General features: G+C 42.1%; 1 protein-coding gene across 4 annotated transcripts in view; it reads left to right on the plus strand.

Moving 5' to 3' along the window:
• The window catches only part of FRMPD4 (FERM and PDZ domain containing 4), a 212,113-nt gene that overhangs the window by 108,899 nt on the left and 79,007 nt on the right, over nucleotides 1-24,207 (plus strand). For 3 of the 4 annotated variants that reach the window (XM_083501792.1, XM_083501789.1, XM_083501790.1), the window contains exon 2: nucleotides 13,821-13,934. In XM_083501792.1, coding sequence (XP_083357918.1) covers nucleotides 13,821-13,934 — 114 coding nt within the window. Of the gene's footprint in view, nucleotides 1-1,819; nucleotides 1,880-13,820; nucleotides 13,935-24,207 lie in introns of those variants that run through there. The other variant, XM_083501791.1, reaches the window with a different exon arrangement.

Raw genomic sequence — 24,207 nt, forward strand, 5'->3', positions numbered from 1 at the left:
CTGCTTTCACAGCTTGTTTTGCAGTTCATTCTTTTCTGGAGCATTAGAGCATAACAAAAATGGAATCCAATTGCACATTAGGGAATTATTTACCCCCTCCCCGTCTGAACCCAAAACGAACAGAAAACAGAGTCAATAGTAACCATTCAATCTGAAAATATGCCAATCGAGGAATGAACCAATAAAAAAAAACACCCAGAAAATTTGCACACAGAAAAGAAACAAAGCTATGGATTTCCTTTAAAAAACAAAAATACACACAAAATAGCTGTGTGAAGGAGAACCAGCCAGTTATATTAAAAATGTGTGATGCTTGGTCACCTGTAGAACATAGCATGCTTTTGATAGAAATCTGGACACATTTCAATTGATTATATATCAAGATGGAATAGCCTACATTATGGGGCTCCAGCAAGAGAAGGGAAATGCTGGAGAAGCATCTGACAGTGGTCGTTGTTATAAAATAGACTTTTTGAAAATGTTCATGAAAAGCAAGTTATTTTTCCTGGATTTGGAAACAGTTGAGCTATTAGGGGTCTATGGTAGGTAGGAGTTAGGCAGCATATAAATGAAACTGTACTGATTTCCAATGTAACCCACCAGAGACCTCAGCATTCAGAATACATAAGCAAGTAAGTATGAACTCCTTTAATTAAGGCCTTCTCATTAATTCAGCCAGCATGGATTCCTTGGCCGGGGGAAGGAAATGCTACAGTCTTCAATGCATCTTGGCGCAGGATTGAAAAAGCCTTTCTGAGTAAAAGTTGCCTTTGACAACAAGCTGCATAAAAAAGACCCCTCATGGGTTGCCCGTTGTCCTGGTAATACACAATCAAGCAACGGCTTTAGTCCTATGCCATACCTACAATACTGCATCTGTGCAGTCAAATGAAGCAGTATACTGAAGTCCTAGTGTTGCATACATTGAAGAAGTGGGGCAAAGAGGAAGGGAGCCCAAGAAAACCAAATGCTAGATAGCCACCTTCTTTGGCTTATGTTGCATAACCCCCAATACATTTTGTTGCCTGAGGTGAATGACATGTATTTTCATGTATAGAAGCTGACCTGGATGATAGCTGAATCTTCTCCTTTGAATCTTCTTTCAACACTAGTGACAGGGCACATCCTGAGAGCAGCAGATTTGTTTATGGGGCACAGGAAAGGCATATGGCAAGCACAGCTCTCTCATCCAATACTTTGTCACCATTACCTATCATTCCCTGTGCATGTGCCATTTAAGGTGCCCACCTTACTCTGCTAATGATAGGGCCAGCCCTGCCCATTTTGGGGGGAATTTTTAAAAACAAAAATCAGTTTTGTGTTACATCAAGATCTTTAGGAACACAAAGGAAACACTCACATGTGTATTGTAGGACTGGTGCTTTCTTTCAGTTTTTTACTCCTGGGTAGCACCAACCCCAATTTCCCACCCAGAGACAAAGACGGGTTAAAGGGGAAAGAGGTGCGGACTTAAAGTGGTAACAGTGATCTGAGAGGGGGGCAGCCAGAGTACAGTCTGCAGTTCCTAGTCCCTCTCCTTGGAAGCTTGAACTGGTGGGGCAAGATGAGGAAAACCAGGCCCTTTGACTAGGCAAAATGGTTGTCCACTTCTGAGTTCGGATCAAAAGAGCAGAATTATTTAAATCAGTAGGAGAGAGTGGAAGGAGTGGGAAGTGGCTTTAAAGGGAAATAAAACACATACTCACTATCTGAGGTTGTCTTAGCAACTGACAAAAAATATGTTCAGTTGACGTGCAAAACCGAATGGGTCATCCCAGGTGATTCATCGAAGACACACAAATGGGAGATGGAAGGAAGCTGGAAGCTTTGCTCTTTTTATCTCTGCAGTTGCAAAAGGGGAGGGCCTGGAGATTAAAAGGTATGAAGATGATCCACCAATCCAGGAAAGCCAACTCTACTTGGCATCCTGGAGATCCATCACATACTCAGAGGGGAATTTTGTCATTTGTGTTTGCAAGCTTGTTGAAACAAAGCATGTCAGTGAGGCCAGTCTCTTTCTTTTTTCCTGTGCGGGGTAGGGGTTGGGGTGGGGGGAGTGGATTAGGGAAAGGACACCACCTGTGGATGTGAAGATGGGAGGGAGATGCTTTAGAGGTAGCTGGCTATCTCTTGGTTAATGGCATGGTCCTGGTAAAGAGGCATTCTCTTAAAGGGACAGACGGAGGTAGGAACAATATTTGCTTTATTTTCTCCCTTGAGGTATGTTTTCTGAGGTTCTGTTTTGCAGGATTTCCATTGGTGCACATAGGCACCATTTGCAAGATTCATGGCAGGGACTGCAGGCTTAGTGCTGCAGAAATCTTACTTTTCACATTTCTCAACTGAAGTCATTTTTTCCTATTGGAGAACTTCCTCTGAAATTAAGGATTTGATTTCCCAGTTATGAAACATATAGTGGATGCCCTGTTATACCATGTATCCTTTGGGTGGTTTGCTACTTGAGTGACTAAAATCTCTGTGGTTATTTTTACTTCCCTAATTTATCCTGTTTTTTTTTTTCATTTTAAAGCACTTCCTTACCTTTCTCTCCTGTGAATTTTCAAAGAGCTTGATAATTCAAGCTATCATACTTCCTTCAAAAAGTCTAAGGTTTATGTATGTAAGGTTTTCTCATTATATTCTCACAAAATTCAGTGAGATAGATCAGGCTGAGGGAAGGGGAATTGCAAAGACAAACCAATGAGAAGAGATCTGAACTATAACAAAAGATAGGTATATCGGACTATTTTTGGTCTGTACCAGTTTTGCCTATGTTTATTTATAAATTTGCTGCATCCTGTTTCCATGCTAATCTGCATTTTTGTACTTTAATTATTTCAACAACTAATTAAAAAGCTACATTAAAATTCATATTTTGATATTTTATCACGAGATATTCATTTGAACATATGCATTACTAGTCTCATTTTATCACAGGAAAATGCACTTAATATGTATTCATGGTATGTTTCTGAGCTGAGCACTGTATCATACAATTTGTAGAAGTGTGAAATCTGAAGTATAATCACATTCCGATCTGCCACATTTATTTAGGAGTTGCTGATCAAGGTAACCTTAACATAAAATTCACAAAATTCAAAAGAGCCCTACCTGTAACTTTCCAGTGCAACACAATACAGCACTTCATTGGTAAAGTTTCAAACTGTGTGTCAACACTTGATTTTTAAAAAATAAAAATAAAAATTGAATGCTATTCAAGTTGTAAAAAGTTCTAGATAAATGTCATTGTTCCACATTTGTTAAACAAAGTGCAGCTTGGTTTTATAAACTCTGCCTGTTCTTTAACTGTATTAGGAATTTGATTGTACATTTACATCAAAGGCAGACATGAAGGGGCTTCTCAGTCTGTTGGTAAGTTGCAAAATAGTTTTTCTAAAGAGAAGGTTCTTTTCGCAGCATATATATTTTAGTATCTCAGAGCCCATTGTTCTGTTCTAATTACAGTGAAAGCATAGAAAGAAGGAACTTAGACATATTTAAAAACTTTGAACTCCACAGACTAATCTTGTGCCACTTTGTAAAACTCATTAAAGTTAGCAGAAACTTTCAGATAATCAAATATGTCTTAAAATATCTATTTTCTCATTTTTATTTTTTGTGCCATGTATATTTAATCCTTGATTAATTGTTAGGCTTTTTTCTCCAACCAACTTTTTCAGAAGATTTTTCTTTGCGTAATTAAAGTGTAACCCTTTAGATAGCTTTTTCCCAATGATACTTGAAAGAGAACGCAATTAGTTCTTGATGTCTGAGCACTTCAAACAGCATTTTATTTTATTTATTATATTTGTATATCTCTCTATGAAGGCTATGTGCGCCTCCAGTGGCAATGCTGAATCTATGAGCACCCCCCTACTATAAACCTGTTCCTTTGGGGGGGTGTACCTCCCACATGAACACCACTCAGCTGTGGGGGGGGGGAGCACCTATTGGGAGAAACTCTGCCGTATGTAGATTGAATTTTAGATGATGATCGCAAAATTGTAGTGTTGGACTAGATGATACTCAGGGTCCCTTCTAACCCCCTGGAATGCAGGAATATGCAGCTGCCCCATTCTGGGATCGAACCCTCAACCTTGGCGTTATCAGCATCATGCTGTGAGCTATGGGTTAAAGATAAAAGTAAAGGGACCCCTGACCATTAGGTCCAGTCGTGGCGGACTCTGGGGCTGCAGCGCTCATCTCGCTTTATTGGCCGAGGGAGCCGGCGTACAGCTTCCAGGTCATGTGGCCAGCATGACTAAGCCGCTTCTGGCGAACCAGAGCAGCGCACGGAAACACCGTTTACCTTCCCGCTGGAGCGGTACCTATTTATCTACTTGCACTTTGACGTGCTTTTGAACTGCTAGGTTGGCAGGAGCTGGGACTGAGCAATGGGAGCTCACCCCATCGTGGGGATTCGAACCGCGGACCTTCTGATCAGCAAGTCCTAGGCTCTGTGGTTTAACCCACAGCGCCACCCGCGTCCCAGAGCTATGAGTTAGGGGGATGCTTTTGCAAAGGTAGCTCTTTAAAAGGGGAAGGGGGCATATATTGTAAAATTGCAATTCGTTCTTGGATCCTGGCCTAAAACTGCATTCTCCTAAATAACTATGTTTTGATTAAAAATAGCAAATTCAAAACACATTTTCCCAGGCTATTTACAAACCTTTTGGGAAGTAAATCCTGTTTTGAACTTTTATATTTTTTTGTCAACAAGTAGTTCTATTTTTCAGTAGTTTCATAGGGTCTGCTTGAGCCACCCGCTGCACTCCTCTCCATTCGTGTCACTGCTCCACCCCTGGGTATTTTCTTCCGCCAACCTTGACTTCCCTTGGCAAGCCTTCATCGATTTTTTTTTCCCGTAGAAGAGAACAGCTCATAGCTAAATGATACATGCAAGGGACTGATAGGATCAGACTCCTAATGTATATACTGAAACATTGGCTGGACATAAATCCTGTGAGCATTACTTGTTTCACAAATAAACCACTTTGTGTACTTTGGGGGTTGTGATGATACTGTGGTGTAGCTCCAGGTCTTTAAGTAGCTATCCTGGAATACTAGACCGGCTATTAATTTTTCATTTATTTATAGAAATGAATTATTAATGTTGGCTTCTGCCACCACAGTCTAAGATTTTGAAGGTGAGCACAGACAACTCACAGCATGAGCCGAACTGTGAAAATGTTTGTCTCACAGAACCCTGGAAAGGGAAATCATACCGAAAGTGAAGAGGTAATTGGAATAAATGCCTGGAGTAGGGGTTTTGTTTTTTGGTAAATTGATATGAGGGGACATGTGTCATTCTGCCACAAATAAGCCTTTATTTGTCTAACTCTTCTTGTGTATATAACTGCTATCTGCAATAAGAATCTCTGCTTTCAGATTAAATAACAAGGCTTTTGTTTAGTACTGTAAATTATGATTGTACCATGGAGCATTCTCTCAATACCTTGCAAGATTGGTGTTTGTTTGCTTTTTTGTAGTAGTAGTAGCAGGCTATTTTCAAGTTCAGTACATGTGTCTTTCCTGAGGCTTTCCCCCTAAGTTGCACAGTAGCTACCATGACAGATGTTTGCTTCCTTAGCAAACTGTTCCACTGGCTTTCTTAGCAGTGAGAAAGGAGCTTGAACAATTTATCTCCCTCCATAGTGCCTTCAGTAGAGAGTAAGGGACTGCTCTTCCTCTTAATAACTCTGATAAATATGTGTTTGTGTATCTTTTTAGTCCCTCCAAATCATGAACTCTCAAGCATTCTTGTGGAAAGTTTTTGATAGTTTCTAGAATACACGAGCATTTACTCCTTACTTCTCGCTGGAAAAAAGGCCTTCGTGTTAAAATCCTTACACATTTCTCTGATAATTAGGCCCCTGTTGCTTTGTGTATTTAATGCTGCTCCCTTGCCAGCTTTTGGGTGGTTGTTTTTGTGTTGCTGTGTGTATAATCATGAGGCTTTTGCCATATTTCTGATATACCCTTCAGAAATCTGCTGTGTGTTTGTATTTCCTGTTATGTGGCGTTATGACATGAATGGCGCTCAAGAGTACACGTGTTAATTATTTTCTCCTTGCTGTGTGCACTTACTGTGGCTCTACATATTGATTCTAGCTGGATGGACACAACCTACAAGACTTGATGAGTAGTTCTTACATAACTTAGCATTTTTCATTTGATATTGTTTTTTTGGGGGGGGGAGTCGATGACTATTCATATGCACAGCCAAAAAGTTCTTATTGTAGTGGAATGCCATATTTGCTAATGAGAATTTAATTGCAGAAAGGACTAATGTATTACAACACCGGGGGCTCTCTGTGGGCCAATCATATCATCAAATGCAAATATCCTTCAGCCAGGTATCTGAACTGAAGGTTTCAAACTGAGGGTACTGATATAAAGTACAAAACAGGAAATCAGGTAGCAGTGTTGAATCCTCCTTACTACCATAACTATCTCCCCTCCATACTGACTCCAGGCCACTTTCCCCTTTTGCCTAGGGTCACACCTGGTTACTGGAGTAAGAATATCTTAGGAGATAGATGGCAGTGGGGGGGGGGGGGACCAGGATACAAGGGGAAGGAATTCAGGACACATATGCCCATCTTGTGCCCATTTTGTATTTTGACCCCTGATAAACCCATGATTGGGACAAGCCTGGATTTGAATACAGGTATTTTGCCATCCAGCATATCCCCCCTTTTTTTAGTATATTTCTAGAAAAAAAGTTTTGCTTAAAGATAAGACAGAGGGAAACTTTGTTCTCTTGTTTTTCATTTCTTGGCTGTTTCCACATACCTTTATTGCACTGCATGTCTGTGTGGCACCTTACTCTCAAGTGCATTGCGATAGGCTTAATGCGACTAGGACTGTCAATGGGACAGGCATGGTGGGGAGCCTTCTATAGTCTTCAAAGATGAAAGAGTGTTCAGAATCCTTAAAACTCCTTTGCATTTTATGAATAGCCACCTGCAATTAAGACAATAATTGTAGAGGATAAGAGAAACAAATTAACACTCACTGGAAAATGTGAAATGCATCTTGCAAACCATTTGACATGTGTTCAGATAAGTAATAGCGGCATTTGTTTACAGAGAATGATGGAAAGTGAAATTGCTATGCACCTGCAAGCTCTTTTTGATTTTCTAAAAAGCCACCTTCTGTGTATGATGCAATTCCTGAACTGGCACATTTTGGGGTCAATGATGGATTTTAATATATTTTTTGTAAGGCTGTTTTTTTGTGTGTGTGTGTTTTGTTCGCTGCTGTCAATAGCATTGCATTAATATCTGACTGAACAAATGTTCTAAGTCGGCTTTCTTCAACCCTGGGGCCCAAGATGTTGTTGGACTACAGTTCCCATCACCCCTGATCATTGGCTAAGCTGGCCTGAGATGGTGGAGGTTGTAGTTTAACAGCACATGGGGAACCAAGATTGAAGAACTGTGCTCCAAGTGACCATGGCAGAAATAAGATTCGGTCTGTGAAACAGAATCATAGAATTGTAGAGTTGGAAGGCACCCCAAGGATCATGTAGTGCAACCCCTAGCAATGCAGAAATCCTGCCCGCAGCTGTTCCTGGGTGGGCTCAAACCACCAACCTTCTGGTTAACAGCCAGACACACTGACCCATTGCGCCACAGGTTCCCCCCGATATAGTTCACTGGTAGGAACATCTGGCCTCTGTTGTGAAGGCTCGTTGGTTTAGACTGATGGAAGTCTATTATGAAATCATTTCCCCCCCTCCCCCGGTGATACATGATATCTGGAAATTGCAAAAAACAACAACCCTGTAGTGTTGTGCCCAAAATTATAGCTGAGAGATCTTTCAGAACAAAGCACTCTGCAGTCACAATGGCAGCGTTCCTCACATGTTGTTTTACTCCAGTTCTTTTAATCCCCAGCCAGCCTGGCTGAGATAGGATGTGTGGTCCAACAGCCTCTTGAAACACAAGGTTGGGGAAGGCTAATATTCTGTGGTATGGGAATAATAATGCAGGCCTACCTTACAGGGAGGTGGTAAGAGAACCGCTGAAATAATGTACCCAAAATCACTTTGAACACTCCAGAGGTTCTGCGCAAGTGCTAAATACAAAATAACTTTTAGCATTTATATAATGCCTTCCAGGTTCAAAGAGGTTATGCCCAGCTCAGTAAATTAACAAATAAATAAACAACGTAGCTTCCCAGCAGATCATCAGTGGCAATCAGTAAAAGCTCATAGCTCCACAGTAGTGACTCATTTAATAAGCACCATTATTTTGTTTAAATCAAAATCACCACAGGAGAGCCTGAGATAGCAGCCAATTCTAAAGCCCTCCACATTTCGTTTCATTCCCCTGTCCCCCTCAGAATTTATTACAAGGTCGTTTTTTCCGAAAGAAAAAGTAAATAAAAATGGTTTTGTCTTTTTTCTTCTCAACCTGACCTGCCTTATGCATTCTCCACCTTGTGCAGATTTACAGGAGCTCCCGGCACCTTATGCATTTAGTTGGTCTGAGAGCTTCCATTTCTTCCCTCCCATTCCTCCCTAAGTTCTACAGTGCTGGAAACAATAACAAAGCAAATGTATCCCCGGCTTTGTACAGTAAATCATTCTGCTATATGTAAAAGTGAAAATGACCTGTTTGGGTGCCTGAAGGAATATTTTAGCTTGTCGTTCTTCCTGCAGGGGTGAAAAGAGCCTGCTAACTTTCCCATTCCTCAAAAGGAAAAGAGAATGAGCTGTTTAAGATTAATACTCCTTATGGTGCATCATTCAAAGCTTTTCCCTTCAGCTTGAAAATAGGGCAGTTTCCGCGGTACCCATTTGTCACATACTGATTTTAGCCCTCCACTCCCTCCTACAATATTTTCTTCTACATTCTCAGCTAAACAGCAAATAAGGGTGTCAAAAGACTGCCTCAGAGGTGACGTATGATTTTAACAGCATTTTTGTTTCTTTGTTTTTTAAGAAGCATTTGAATTTTTGTACTCTATAAATAATAACTCCTTTCCTTACAAGAACTCCTGTTGCCATCATCTTCTTTTCTCTTTTTATTAGCAGGACCATAGTTTTGAAACGTAAGCGAGGCAGATAGCTTGGTATGTTTTGAAAAGGGGGGGGGGGATGCTTTTGTTCAAAGACTATCTCTTTTTTTAAACAGCAACAACAACAACCATGAACTAGCCTGCTTAATAACAATTCAGTAAGGAAAATTAACTTTAATTGAAGTCAACATAGGCATATTTACATCCGCTGTATATTCAATGTAATCACAACTCAGTCTGACAGTCTCTAAACATTGACTATCTAAACAACAATTTGCCATTCCCAAGTGCTGTCAGTAACTGTGAAAAGATGTAAAAACAAATCTTCATCTTGTGCATCATTAGGCATGTGTAGTGGTGACCTCTTTAAGCACAGGATCCTGCATCTCTGTGCAGTGAGATAAACAATGAGCACCATAGAAATAGATATTAGCTAGGAAGCTTTCATATCTTCAGCAGGCATAGGCAAACTCCGGCCCTCCAGATGTTTGGGACTACAATTCCCATCATCCCTAGCTAACAGGACCAGTGGTCAGGGATGATGGGAATTGTAGTCCCAAACATCTGGAGGGCCGGAGTTTGCCTATGCTGTACAATAATTAAAGGAGTCAAATGACTTATTTTCTTAAATAAAAGCAACATTAGAGGAGATAATTTGGAGTTGAAAAACTGCTGGGGGAGAAGGCAGTAACTAATGTGAAGACATTTGAAACCCCTAAGTAAGGAATGTTGCTTGGGAAAGTGACACTGCCCACCCCCTGCCCTCCAGGAATGGACTTAAGGATTGTCATGATGACTATCTTTCTAACATAGAAGCACTTTGTGTGTCCCCCACCCTCCCTAAAGGAGAGGTCCTAAGCTTGTGCTCCAGGAACCACTGGTGGTCAGCAGACTGGTGGTATGATGAAAGTTTGCAGAACAGTCAAAAACATATTCATTTGGTCCTGCTCTTTGATTTATTACAAAGATCAACTACTCAGAACAGAATCTACTCAGAATCAAAATCAGAGTCAGCCCATAATCCCAAAATAGTTTTTTTGTCGGAGGCAAAGGACAAGATCAGGGGTCAGCAAACTTTTTCAGCAGGAGGCCGGTCCACTGTTCCTCAGACCTTGTGGGGGGCCGGACTATATTTTTTGGGGGGGAAATATGAACGAATTCCTATGCCCCACAAATAACCCAGAGATGCATTTTAAATAAAAACACACATTCTACTCATGTAAAAACAGGCTGATTCGTGGGTCGGATTTAGCAGGCGATTGGGCCGGATCTGGCCCCCCCGACCTTAGTTTGTCTACCCATGGACAAGATGGTGTCCTCCCCTCCTAATCCAGGCTGGATCAAAGAAGTGTTTCAGTTAAATGCATTGTAAACTTCATACAGAGAAATCCCGTTCTGGAGATATCTGCCACAACCTGAGGGCAGCAGGCTAGCTTAGGGAGTGTCATCAGGTCCCACGGCACACACAACTCAAATATATTGCCATTATTCTCTGCCATTCCCCCTCAAATTTGCTACTTCAGGTAGCCACTTTGCTCTGCCTAATGTTAGGGCCTACACTGACAACAAACATATCCATCACATTAGAAAGTCAAAACTGCTTTTTAAAATATGTGTTGCATACTGCTTTGATTTGTAGAACAAAAAGAAGTTTATTAAGTGGTCTACTGAAACCCTCAACAATTTCCAAGTTGTCTCAAAACGTTTGAGAACTGCTGTCCTACAGCTTTGGCATATATGTTTTCAGTGGAAATCAATCCTTGTTCCTCAGGGAAGATTTCTAAACGCTGGGGGGCAAGCTGCTAAAATCTGCTAAAATGTGAGGAACTGTGAAAGACAGTACTTTGTACCATGCTGTGTATGATGCTGGAATGAACATTGTAAATGTTGTCGTGCTGTTTGTTATTCCTTCTTTATAAGGTGATCTGTACGTCCATATTAAAGCCATCTTTATCTGAAATGCAGTTATAGCAGATGATGCTAAACAAGAACAGAGAAGCATATTAAAGGTGTATTAATTTAAATGCACTTGAAATGTATTTTTTTTGTTCATCTGCAGCATAGTTTTCAGCATATCTTTTATTTCTTCCTTCATACAAGAACATTTTCAGTGGCAATCACTACTACTGTCACAGTTCTGAGTGCCTGAATCTATTTCATAATTGATACGATTGTAAATATTAATGGTTGGATCAAACCTGAAGATTACATGGAGAGAATATAACACATCAAAGTATGTGATGAAAGCAGATTTAGGAGTGAGTCCTCCTTGTTTTCCACAGAAACAATGCCATTTTTCAGTGTTTTATATCTTTAACCGTTTCTTTGCATCTCACCTCACGAGATGAGAGAGTTTTCTTTTACTGCTGCCATATTTTTGTTTGCCTTAAATTTTCACTCCTCCTTTTTGAGCAGTCTATACTAAGATTGGAGTCCTTTTTTATATCAGATGGTGTCATAAACGGCTTTGTCACAAAGGTCAGCTTCTTAGCTTTCTGCACTAAACAGGCTTAAGATGCAGTTTCCCCCTCCCTGCCAGTGTGGATTTTACAGAGCTATTGGGCAAAGTTATCAGGGCTGTTTTGTTCTGGATGCCATTGTGCAGTGGCACTAAGACTAGCTCAGGATCCAGTAAATGGGAAGGTGGCTCAGTCCTTGCAGAATTTGAAATGCCCTGTTTCAGGACCTTCTGCTTGGTGCTGCTGGTAGTAGGGGGAGTTGCCACACTGATGGAGTGAGAATTTCATCAGTCCGTTGTTGTCAGCCAGTAGGAAACTGGTTTAACTGGAAGAGCTAGATGGAGGGACACCTTCATTCAACCCAGCCCCCCTTTCCCAGCCTGGCAGAAGTGGGACTTGGGTTGCTTTGCCCAACTCCTCAGTCACAATGAAACATCTGAGTAAACATACCTAGGATTTTATTGATTTAAACTCATGCATATGCCAGTAAAATCTCAGAGCAGTTCGGAAATCACCTACCACAGCAACTGCCCTTAGAGGTTACTGCTTCTGATCGTGCAGTTAATATGCAGCAATCATGCCTAGAAGCCATTGATAGCCTTGACCTCCGTGAATTTGTTTAGTTCTCTTTTCAAGTCATCCAAGTTGACGGTCATCGCTACATCTTTGTGTTGGTGAATTCTGTAGTTTTAGCTATGCTTCCTTTTGACTGACCTCAGTCTGTGTTGGCCCATTTAGCTCAGTACTGTCAACACAGACTGGCAGCAGCTGTCCAGGGTTTCATGCAGGGGTATCTCCCAGCCCTACCTGGAAACGCCAGGGTTTGATCGTGGGATTTTCTGCATGCAAAGTAGTCAACAGTAGCCTCTTTCCTAGAAGCTATGCCATTAATGTGTATGGAGACCTCTAGGGTACCACATGAGTAATTTTGCTTCTTTTAGTTCTAAGTACACAACAGCATTGTAAACACTGGCATACAACACAGAGAGTTGTTGTGCACATTTTACAGCCTCTGAGTGGTGCACTTTGGCGTTTGAAGGATTGCTTTCAAAGGAGATTATCACATAATCCTGCTACTGTTTATATCCAGCAATGGGAAATGCAAAATAAATCCCTGTAAAGTAACTAATAATTACGGATGTGAAGAGTGAAGATAAATTATGTTAGTGTTTAAATAATTTTTGCTGATTTTTTTCTTTATTTAAAAAAAAGAAGACGATCAGGAGGGTATCCAGTTCGGCTCAGTTATTTTTGTCTTTCTCTGCTTTTCTTCTGCACTGAGCACATCCAGATTAAATTGACACTGCAGTTAAGATTTGGCCGTATGTATTTTAGCAGCACCTTAGAAATGGCTCAATGCCATAAGGACATCGGAAGAGTCTTCTGGATGTGGCAAATGGCCCATCTAGTCAAGCATCCTTTTCTCACAGTGGCCAACTAGATGCCTGTGGGAAACCTACAGTGGGACCTGAGCTCAAGAGCACTCCCCCCACCGTTGAGATTTTCAGCAACCGTGACACCTTTTTTGAAGGGCAAAGGCTCTTTTGTGGAACCATGTTCCTACAGTGTGTACTCTGATGAATCTATTCATGATTTATTCATCCTTTCATTCTTCAGGAAATGGTCTAAGGTGACTAATACTTGGAAAGCATGATGGCACTCAACGCGACATTGACTGGGGAAGAAGCTGAGTGGTTCTTACTTCACATTATGTATTTCCCCAAACCCAGTTTAGGTCTATTTCTTAGCATGTGTGCACAACATGGAAGAGGTTCATACAACCTTCCCAAGTGTTGAAGGTGCCCATGAGTGGGTCTTGGGGGTCATACCAGCTACTCTGCCACTTATGGGGGTATATGCACAAGCCATGGATTGGCAGCTGTGTGAAAGGGTTGTAGGTGCACACTGGTCCTCCCTTAAGGAACCCTATTTATGTGCATTGGTATGTATGTAAGGCCCCTTCACACAGTTTCCATTGTTAGTATGCAAGGGTGGTTATATGAACCTCCCAAAAGAGTCTTCTTGAAACAGCCTCTCTTTAAGGTCACAGGTGAAAAGCTAGTTGGAATGTTCAATTTGGTCTGCCAAAATCAAAGTAAGTCTAGATTTTAATAAAACAAGGAGTCCGATGATTATTCAACAAAGTGCATCTAAACATTTAGGTCCTAAAGTATGTTATGCTTGTGTTAGTTATTACTGGCTTATGTCACAATTCCACACATATAATAGGATTTAACATGAATTCACTTTGCACTCAGAAATACAGAAAAGTCACTGTAGGATTGAATGGATCAGGCTCATTTTGAAATACTAATGATTTTCATTTGTTTTTAGCCACAGAACCAAGTCTTCAGGCTGGCCTCCCCCTTCAGGAACCTGGACCTTGAACCAGGGATCTTCCTATGGATGGGAGATGACGGCAAACAGAGATGGGAGAGACTACTTCAAGTAGGTTGCTGCTTGATGAATTTTGTATGCAGACTGAAATGTAGAGTTTAAACCTAAGTATGTTATGTGCTAGCTGCAAATTTCTTAGCCAGTAGGTTGTATGTTAACATGAACTGTATACAACATCTTTCACAAAGAGTCTTACATGTGTATTGTGAAAAACAACAACATCTCAGTGTTTGAAATCTGGATATTTAAAACACGTCAAACATATTTTCTTTTAGTTTGTTCATCTGAAGTTAGTGCATTCTCACCAATATAACACAGCTGCTTTTCTTCCTATGTCCATTGTGCCTATGTCAGTTTGTTCCTGAGCAAATATGCAAGGCTTCAGACAAGGTGTAGGCTTGTTGAATTCATTAACCAAGCATGCAGCATGTTACATTTTAGTTTTGCTGGTCTCCATTGTGTGCCTGAGTGCTCCTTGTTTTCAAATAAGCGTTTCTGATTTGAAGGTCCCGGGGTGCAGAGGTAATGTCTGAAATACAGTTAATTGGCCAAGGCCATATATTCAGCACTCTGAATGTAAAAGAGGTCTCTACTCAAAGCATTCAGCTGAAAGGGGAAAAAGAAGGTGGTGTTCCAGAACAGGGACAATAAAAAAAGGAAGGAATGTGTGTTGTTTCATCTCCTTTTTGAGGTTTCTGTTCCTAGTGGCTGTACATTGAGGGACATACAAATGCTGGGGGAGTGGGGGAGGGGCGGCTGTACGTGCTTTGCTGCTGTACTTCTGCTTTGTCAGGTGCGTCAAAAGCCCAAACGTACCTTAATACCAATCCACTGAGAGTGAGCTCTAAGGCTGCATGTGCATGATATATTTAAAGCTCATTTAAAGCGTATTCCTCCCCCTCCCCCCCAAAAAAGAATCCTGGACATTGTAGTTTACCCCTTACACAGCTACAAAGCCTTTGTGGCTTAGGGCCCTCGTATTTATGGGACCGCCTCTCCTGGTATGCCCCGCAGAGGACCTTAAGGTCCATGAATAATCACAGTTTAGAGGTCCCAGGCCCTAAGGAAGTCAGATTATCCTCCACCAGGGCCAGGGCCTTCTCAGTGATGGCTCCGACCTGGTGGAATGCTCTGTCCCATGAGACCAGGGCCCTGCAGGATTTAACTTCCTTCCACAGGACCTGTAAGACAGAGCTCTTCCACCTGGCTTTCAATTTGAACTCAGCCTGATCTTTTATTCCCCTTCCTTCCCCTCTTCCCCTTTCTGTGAAGATTACCCGCTCTGGGATCCCACAGCTAATTCTCCCCTGGTCTCCTCGCTGGCCCAAATAGGACTAATTTAGCCAGCTAGCCCTGGTGATCATCTAGGTGGATTTCCCCCCTAAACTGATTTTTGAATTCTGAATTTATTGTTATTCACATTTTACCGTATTTTTCGCACCATAGGACGCACCGGACAATAGGACGCACTTTGTTTTAGAGGGGGGAGAACAAGAAAAAAAAAATCTCCCCCTCTCTGCCCAGCGCCCCTTCAGCGAAGCGGCAGGAGGCACTGCGCAGAGAGGGGGAGAACTTTCCCCCTCTTGTTTTCCTGCTCTAAAACAAGGTGCCGTTTAAGGTGCGTTCAGGCACTGACCCCTCTCGCTCTCCAGGCTTCAGGTTCTTTTCGACCTGCTCTTTGGAGCTGGCGGGGGGAAGCCCACCACCAGCCCCAAAGAGCAGGTCAGGGAGCAGCGGAAAGGTGCAGCGGAGAGGCTCCTGCCATAGCAGCGCATCACCTCTCCAGCCGGGAGAGGGTCACGGGGCTATGGCTTCTTTAGCCCTGCGCGCGCTCTCCCGGCTGGGGAGGTGACGCGCGGCTATAGAGGCTCCTGCCATAGCTGCGCGTCACCTCTCCAGCCGGGAGAAGGTCGCGGGGTGCTCTTCTTTAGCCCCGCGCGCGCTCTCCCGGCTGGAGAGGTGACACGCGGCTGTGGAGGCTCCTGCCATAGCCGCGCGTCACCTCTCCAGCCAAGAGGGTCGCGGGGCTATGGCGTCTTCGCTCCATAGGACGCACACACATTTCCCCTTCATTTTTGAATGGACTAGCCTTCACTGCCCCAGAGCACTCTGAGCCTATGGGGAGGGGGGCATTCTCAGTTTCCGTTACCTCTTTTTTGACCAACAGGGTGAAAGCCATAGGTTTTGTTGTAACCTGAGTTTAGCGTTAGCACTACATGGTGAAGTGTGCTCTATAGGTCTAAAAGGCTTGGGCCTGTTAGTGATGCTGCTGGGTTGTATTCAAGGATCCCATGAATGGGGTTCTACTCATGAGAAGGACACTTCCAGCATGTTTCCGTGTAAAGGTATAGGTAGTTTTCACTGGACCTCCCTCCTCTCTGTCACTAATTTCACCCCGCAGAAATATTCGTCAGAGAGTTGGAATACCTTCTAGAACAGTAAGTAAGCCAGTGTAAGGGACTGCAGGGGTAAGTGGGAAATCGTCTTTGCTCCATCTATTAGTGGGCGTGTCCAGAGGACTGAAAACCTCTTCTGAGAAGGAGTATATTGTTGCATGCCATCCCAGTCTCCGAGTGGTGTGAGATTCCAGGTGTTCCAGGTGCTTTCCCAGATTCAGTTTCCTCGGCATGAAGAACAGCAGAGACTGTTGTGTCTTTAGGATATATCGTTTATTTACATGTATATACAACCTAAGCCCACTGTAGAACAACTCATAGCTTTAATGACCCAAGAAGTTCTTGCTTCTCCTATGGCCACAGCCTTGGATTCCAGCAGATATCAAGCATGGCTCTGTCTCTCAGCTGCCTAGCCTGCTTCTAGCTCTCACATACAACTCTGGCCTTTGTACTTCACACTAACAGCTAGGTGAGGGAAGGACCCCCACCCATTTGTTGTCTGCTATCTTAATGGCCCATATTTAGGGGTCATTATAAAGAAACTTGCCTGGCTATTCCAGCAATTGAATCCAGGAATAATAATAATAATAATAATAATAATAATAATAATAATAATAAGTTTGTTGTTGTTGTTGTTGTTATTTATACCCTAGCCACTCAGGGTGGCTTCCAACAAAATATTAAAATACCATAATACATCAAATTTTAAAAGCTTCCCTAAACAGGGCTGCCTTCAGATGTCTTCTAAAAGTCTGGTAGTTGTTGTTCTCTTTGACATCTGGTGGGAGGGCGTTCCACAGGGAGGATGCCACTACTGAGAAGGCCCTCTGCCTGGTTCCCTGTAACTTGGCTTCTCGCAGTGAGGGAACCGCCAGAAGTCCCTCGGTGCTGGACCTCAGTGTCCGGGTAGAAAGATGGGGTGGAGACGCTCCTATACTGGACCGAGGCCGTTTAGGAATTAGAAGGGACTCAGACATACAGCCTACACCTGCCCCAAACTCACAACAGTATTATGAAAAGGGCACAGTGGTTTGTGACCAGTATTGGCAGTCTTCAGTATTGAGTCTGAAATTTGGATTTAAATTCTCTAGCCATGCAGATGAGTATGCAAAAGCTTCTATGTTGGGTACTGAAACTCTCAGACACAACAGCCTTCATTTCTCTGCACTGGGACTCACAGTGATAGAATTTAATTTCATATATAGCCCAAAGAACTGAATTATAATAAAGTAGTACATTTCTTACAATGCTTCCTTTTGCTCTTTAGTTGCATCTGCCTTGTATTTCTTTTAGCACCTTGAAGAAGCCATGCAATTACCCAAGCAGATGCAATCAAATGGGTTTTGTTTTGTTTTTCTTTATTGTGAATGCAGCTTTCCTTGGCTCTGAGAGAGCCAAACTCCGTCATTTATATTATTAATGGCATGTCACTGGTAGGCGATGCTCCCTAACTACTAATAACACCTACAGTATTCAACACAGAGGCTCACAAACATACTCATCAATTTATGCTTCAAGATCAATAGTGAACAAATGAGAAGGTCAAGGTTTTTGACTCCCATCTACTTATAGTTTCCAGCTCTGAGGCTGTGTTGCTTTCATATATTTTATTGGGCATGCATTATACATTGCCTGCTTTTCCTAATATCAGGCTCAAATGTTTATTCTGCTTGAATTTTTTATATATTTTTGCTGCTTTTTGTCTTGCTCACAGAATCAGGGATACTCCCAGTTGTTACTTAACACCTGTAATCCTGAATATCCATGAGGCTTGTTTACATGGGCAGTACAATTCTTTTAAAGACCCAGTGTTGTTCTGAATGATGTTTGAAGTGAATGTGCATCCTTTGCAAATACTTTGATTGTAAATAAGCAAACAAATACTACATGCTTAATAAGGAATGAACTTTCTATGCAGTAATTTTCTTAGAATAGTGTATACCTTCAGTGCATATATATATATAGAGAGAGAGAGAGAGATTGCTAAACAATGCTAAACAGTGCAGGTGGCGCTGTGGGTTGAACCACAGAGCCTAGAGCTCGCTGATCAGAAGGTCAGTTGTTCGAATCCCCACGACAGGGTGAGCTCCCGTTGCTCGGTCCCTGCTCCTGCCTACCTAGCAGTTCGAAAGCACGAAGTGCAAGTAGATAAATAGATACCACTCTGACAGGAAGGTAAACGGCATTTCCGTGTGCTCCTCTGGTTGGGCCAGTAAAGCGAGATGAGCGCCGTAACCCCAAAGTTGTCCGCAACTGGACCTAACAGTAAGGGGTCCCTTTACCCTTTAAACATACTTTGTCCACATCATGTCAGTTACTGTGCCGATCTCTGCAAGCTAACAGTTAAGAATTTACAGGCTAGAAAAGTTAAACAAAAGCCTCACAGATGCAGTTTAGAAGATGCCTCTGTCTTGGTAAGATCAGAGCAACATGATTTATAGAAAACTTGGAAACTTTCCGTTCTGTGTCATTACATAATTCTGGGGAAATTCCAGAGATGCACAGTGCTTTCGTATAACCTCAGCTCACTTCAAACAATATTTGTCAGTGGTGTCAGTAAACTCATACAGCTGTTGATCATTCAGTAATGCAGATGGGTGAATCTAACTTCAAAGTGAATGTGGAGATTTAGAATATTTAATGAAAACCATATTGGACAGTATTCAATGAAATGCTTATGCTAGTACAAAGGATTTTGTCTGCTCATCAGAACTTACCCTCTCCTCTTCTGATGCACCCTGACCCCTCAAAATCTGCTCTGTGGACTCCCCACGGAGAGGGGGGTGGCATACAGGGAGAGGGTTCTGCCCCATTACCAGTGCTGAAATAAGATTAAGCTGCCAGCTGGCTTCAATATGAGGAATGCAGAAAGGGGCACCATCTTATCCTTTTCTCCAGGTGGCAAAATATCTCTGGTCAACCTTGAGGAGCAGCTAATTTGCTGGCAATTAACCCATAAATTATCCAGGATGATAAGGAACTATTAGTGAGTGCTCTTTGGGTTTCGTCAGTCAATAAGCCACAAATGCACCTAACTTCATCCAACCCGTTTCATACAAAATGAAAGGAACTGAAGTGTTTCCCCTGTGTCTTAGGACTTCAGAGAATATTTTTCTGACAAGGGAAGTAATTAGCTGGGATTACAAATAGGAACAAGGCAGACAAAAATGTAGATGTGCTTCCTTAGGGCTTAATCATTTCCCCATAATTTAAATCAAGGTTTGTGTTTTATTTTTGGACGCAGGAAATATGCACAGTAATAATGTTTGTGCCTCAATATAGTTCAGAAGAACAATAAAGCCACCTATCATGAAAATAAATGCATATGAGGAATCCAATATTGTGTGTGTGTGTGAGAGAGAGAGAGAGAGAGAGAGAAAGAGAGAGATTGAGAGAGAGAGAAAGAGAGAGAGAGAGAGAGAGAGAGAGAGAGAGAATTTGCTGTACATTATGCTAACTATATGTTTTGCTTGGAGTACAGCCTTATGCCCTATGGGGTGTGGTTAAGTCTTTTGCCTTCATTGTTCTTAAGCACATATGCAAGTAGATTCAGCATTGTATCCATCAGGGTCAGTTTGCCTGTACATTCAGGTCACTGAAAGCTGATTTAAATGTGTGAGAAGCCTGGTGGAATCTGCCAAAAAGTATTACCTGTGTAAGTGACCCCCATACACCTGGCATTACAACTGAATTGCTCTTCTCCATATGCATGTAGCATCTGCATGCCTGCACAGTTCTTACTTGGACCAAACCTCACTGGTGCCAAAATACTGCATGCCTAATGCCAGTTCTTAAAGAAATGGGCGTGCCTGATCACCTCATCTGTCTCCTGAGAAATCTCTATGTGGGACAAGAAGCTACAGTTAGAACTGGATATGGAACAACTGATTGGTTCAAAATTGGGAAAGGAGTACGACAAGGCTGTATATTGGCTCCCTGCTTATTTAACTTATATGCAGAATTCATGATATGAAAGGCTGGGCTGGATGACACCCAAATTAAGATTGCCGGAAGAAATATCAACAACCTCAGATATGTAGATGACACAACTTGGATGGCAGAAAGTGAGGAGGAATTAAAGAACCTCTTAATGAGGGTGAAAGAGGAGAGCGGAAAATATAGTTTGAAGCTCAACATCAAAAAAACGAAAATCATGGCCACTGGTCCCATCACCTCCTGGCAAATAGAAGGGGAAGAAATGGAGGCAGTGAGAGATTTTACTTTCTTGGGCTCCATGATCACTGCAGATGGTGACAGCCGTCATGAAATTAAAATACGCCTGCTTCTTGGGGAAAAAGCAATGACAAACCTAGACAGCATCTTAAAAAGCAGAGACATCACCTTGCCAACAAAGGTCTGTATAGTTAAAGCTATGGTTTTCCCAGTAGTGATGTATGGAAGTGAGAGCTGGACCATAAAGAAGGTTGGTCACTGGAGAATTGATGCTTTTGAATTATGGTGCTGGAGGAGACTCTTGAGAATCCCATGGACTGCAAGAAGATCAAACCTATCCATTCTTAAGGAAATCAGCCCTGAGTGCTCACTGGAAGGACAGATCGTGAAGCTGAGACTCCAATACTTAGGCCACCTCATGAGAAGAGAAGACTCCCTGGAAAAGACCCTGATGCTGGGAAAGAATGAGGGCACAAGGAGAAGGGGATGACAGAGGACAAGATGGTTGGACAGTGTTCTTGAAGCTACCAACATGTTTGACCAAACTGAGAGAGGCAATGGAAGACAGGAGTGCCTGGCGTGCTCTGGTCCATGGGGTCATGAAGAGTCGGACACGACTAAACGACTAAACAACAACAAAAAAATGTTGGCACATGACATTTTGAAGCCTTTTGAAGTTATACCTGCAGTATAGAGGGAGATGAGCAACAGAATCTAGGGGGCTGTGATGTTGGGGTTTTGGAAAACTGGCAGGAACCCTGTTTCTCTCCTGGGTGTTCTGGTATGTCAGCTGTCTCCTTTCCTGCTGATATCATCGTTTCTCCTGCTTTGATTTTCCTTGGGCTAATGCAGAGGGGTGCGGTGTGTGTGTGTGCAGATATAAACATGCAAACCATGAATAAATAACAGAGGTGCAAGTGTGTCTATCTGCGTGTTAGCAATAAAAATGTGAGAAAGCTGGCAGACATAAGGGACTGTTGCAGCAGCTGTAGGAGGGGGAAGGGGCGACTGGAGCTCTAAACTTGCCATGATCCAAGATGGGAAAGATCCCAATTTGGTGAAAGCAGCTGGGAGTCTGGGGGAGAAGCATTCTGTTGGATGACATAATGTGTGATGCATGGAAAAGTCTTGCAGTAACCAGCTTGCCAAGACACAGGAAACCTGGAGGTAACATTTTTGGGGAAGAGGAAGATAAGGAGAGCCCCTATAAGAGCCTGCTTTGCTTATTGTGTCCACTCTGCACATGCACACTGTAATTTGACTAATCTGCTTTGGGATTTTTATTCTACTTTTCAAGTACCAAGATTTTGTCAGGACTGGAAGCATGCTTTCCTTTTTTTCAAAATCGCTAATGTGATCCTTCCTTCCTTCCTTCCTTCCTTCCTTCCTTCCTTCCTTCCTTCCTTCCTTCCTGTAAGCTACCAGGCTGTGATTCTGCAAAAAGCAAATAGCACTTGAATTGGTCACGGTGGACTATATATATTTCTGTCAGTCTTAGTTGTTTTCTGTTTTGTTATCCTAGAATCTTAGTGATTTGCCCCTAGAAAACATAACTACATTAAGTGACCTCAATGAAGGGAAGCCATTATTTTACATAAAATAAATTTGAGCTACAGGTAATTGCCAATGCACGTTTGGACCAATGGATTTGTACAATAACATTTCTCAAGTCAGTGCATGCTCTGAAAAATTGCTTTGGCATCAGACACACTATAAATAGTAGTTGCTAAATGCAGTGTGTTACAATATGATGGATGACAGCTCTGCCAAAAAGCCATTTTGCCACCATCGAAAGGCAGCTGCAGAAATGTAGTTTCTCATTTATTTATGGGAAGAAATGGTCAAGGGGGAAAAACCCCAGCAATTTTCTTTCAAGTTAAAAAGGAAGTACACCTGCAATCTTATTAAAGTAAAAGCAGTAAAATGGGCTATAAATGTTTGGACAAGAAATTCAGTGCATCAGCAATATTTTATTGGCGTTTTGGAAGTTTACACAATTGCACAAATAGGAGCAGCAGTAACAAGTCAATTAACATATCCAGGTTTGTATGCTGCCATCTTCTGCCTGCCCAGATAAAATAATTGCTGACACATGGACCCTGACTACATAATTAAACACTATTTTAACCACTGTGAATATATTGCACGCTGTTTTGAATTCCAAGAGCCTGCTAGGGGAGATGCCCCCTCTTTCTCCTTCCCTAGTTATGCTCTGGGACAGATTACACTTGCTGCTGATATAAGTGTAACAGAAAGCCATATAGGAGGCCCAAAAATAAAAGGAGTTTTAAGAGTACAGCAGCATGTGTGGGAACCATAGTGCCTTGGATTGGTTTAATACTGAAGTGCAAACTTCATTTCTCAAATATCGGGTTTTGAAAGTACTGTATTTCTTTTGAGAAGTAAAATATGTTGTAGCTGGAGTCTAGGGAACAGGACAGGGGCATTTAAAATGCAATCTCCCACCTGCATTTTAAACTGGTGCAGCCTAGTGGAGGATAGAACAAGTTTCTGCCACAACAGCTACACTTCATGCAATCTATGTTTGACTGATATCAACTAAACAAGTGATAGGTCTTCTCTTCTGAAGGTTGTGTATTGTACTTCCTCAGACTAATCAACCACACACCATTGGCCAAGAAATTAAAAAGAAGGGGCAATACTAGCAATGCCAGCTGCACCTTAGTAATATTGGGTGTGGTGCTAGGATAACCTGAATAGAATTGCCTTAAGAATTCTTAGTGAGTATGACTGTCTTGGCTTCTTGGCTTCAAAGATTGTTCTGTGCCTCATGATTTATTTTATGAACAAATAACTCTTCAAAATGCAGTCATTAAAAATAAACACAAATCCTTGCATCTGCTTAGGATGGTTTTTTCATGCAGGATTTTATAACAGGATCCTCTCTCTCTCTCTTTTTAAAAACTCAGCAGTACCGATTACTGACAACTAATCACTACCGGGTGCCTGTTCTCAGTGCAGTCCAGCATTCAGAATAATTTAACAGCCTGTAGAGGCCCACAGTTTGGCTGCAACCCGTTTTGCTCCTTTAAGAGTGGAGGTGAATAGCTAATTTTGCTGCAGAGAATTTGCCTGCTATGAATCACAAATACTCCTTCACTTTGTGACTCTGAGAGTCTGATCAAAACATTGCTGCACACTCTTATACTGACAGAAAGGATTAATTGTTCTTCCTTCTGCTTCTCTCCTTGCCCTGCTCATCCAACCCCCAGGAAGGGGAAGCAAGCATTTGCATCATGATTTGGGAAGCAAATTAAGTGCTTTCAGCATGGCTAGGACTGTTTTCATTTCACCTGAAGATTACATTGGTATTGTTGAAATGGCCGGAAGGATTTAGGAAGGAGAGAACTCAGTAGGCAAAAGTAGCTGATGCAACCTGAGAGCACCCAAAGCAAATGAGAATGACACTTCAGCGCGTTATAAAGAATGCATGTGACTAGGGACTTAAGGCACTTCCAGGCGGCTGCTATTTTGAGGTGAAAATCACATACTGACAAATTCTGGTTGCACAATCATTGATTGGGAGGTCTTGTGCAACAACCCCACTTCCCTCAAAAGATCAGACCTTTTTGTGCTATAAGAAGATGGCATTCAACGGATCCCCCCCCCCTTTATTTACACTTTCAAGTTTAAAGATATGTCAATAAATTTTGGCGGAACATCCATCAGCCCCAGTTTGGATGAGATTCAGGTTACGGGACAGAAGCAGATGGCTATTTAACCTCCCTGCAAAG

Source organism: Podarcis liolepis (assembly GCF_965112155.1).
Source record: "Podarcis liolepis genome assembly, chromosome: 4".
NCBI classification, from domain to species: Eukaryota; Metazoa; Chordata; class Lepidosauria; order Squamata; family Lacertidae; genus Podarcis; species Podarcis liolepis.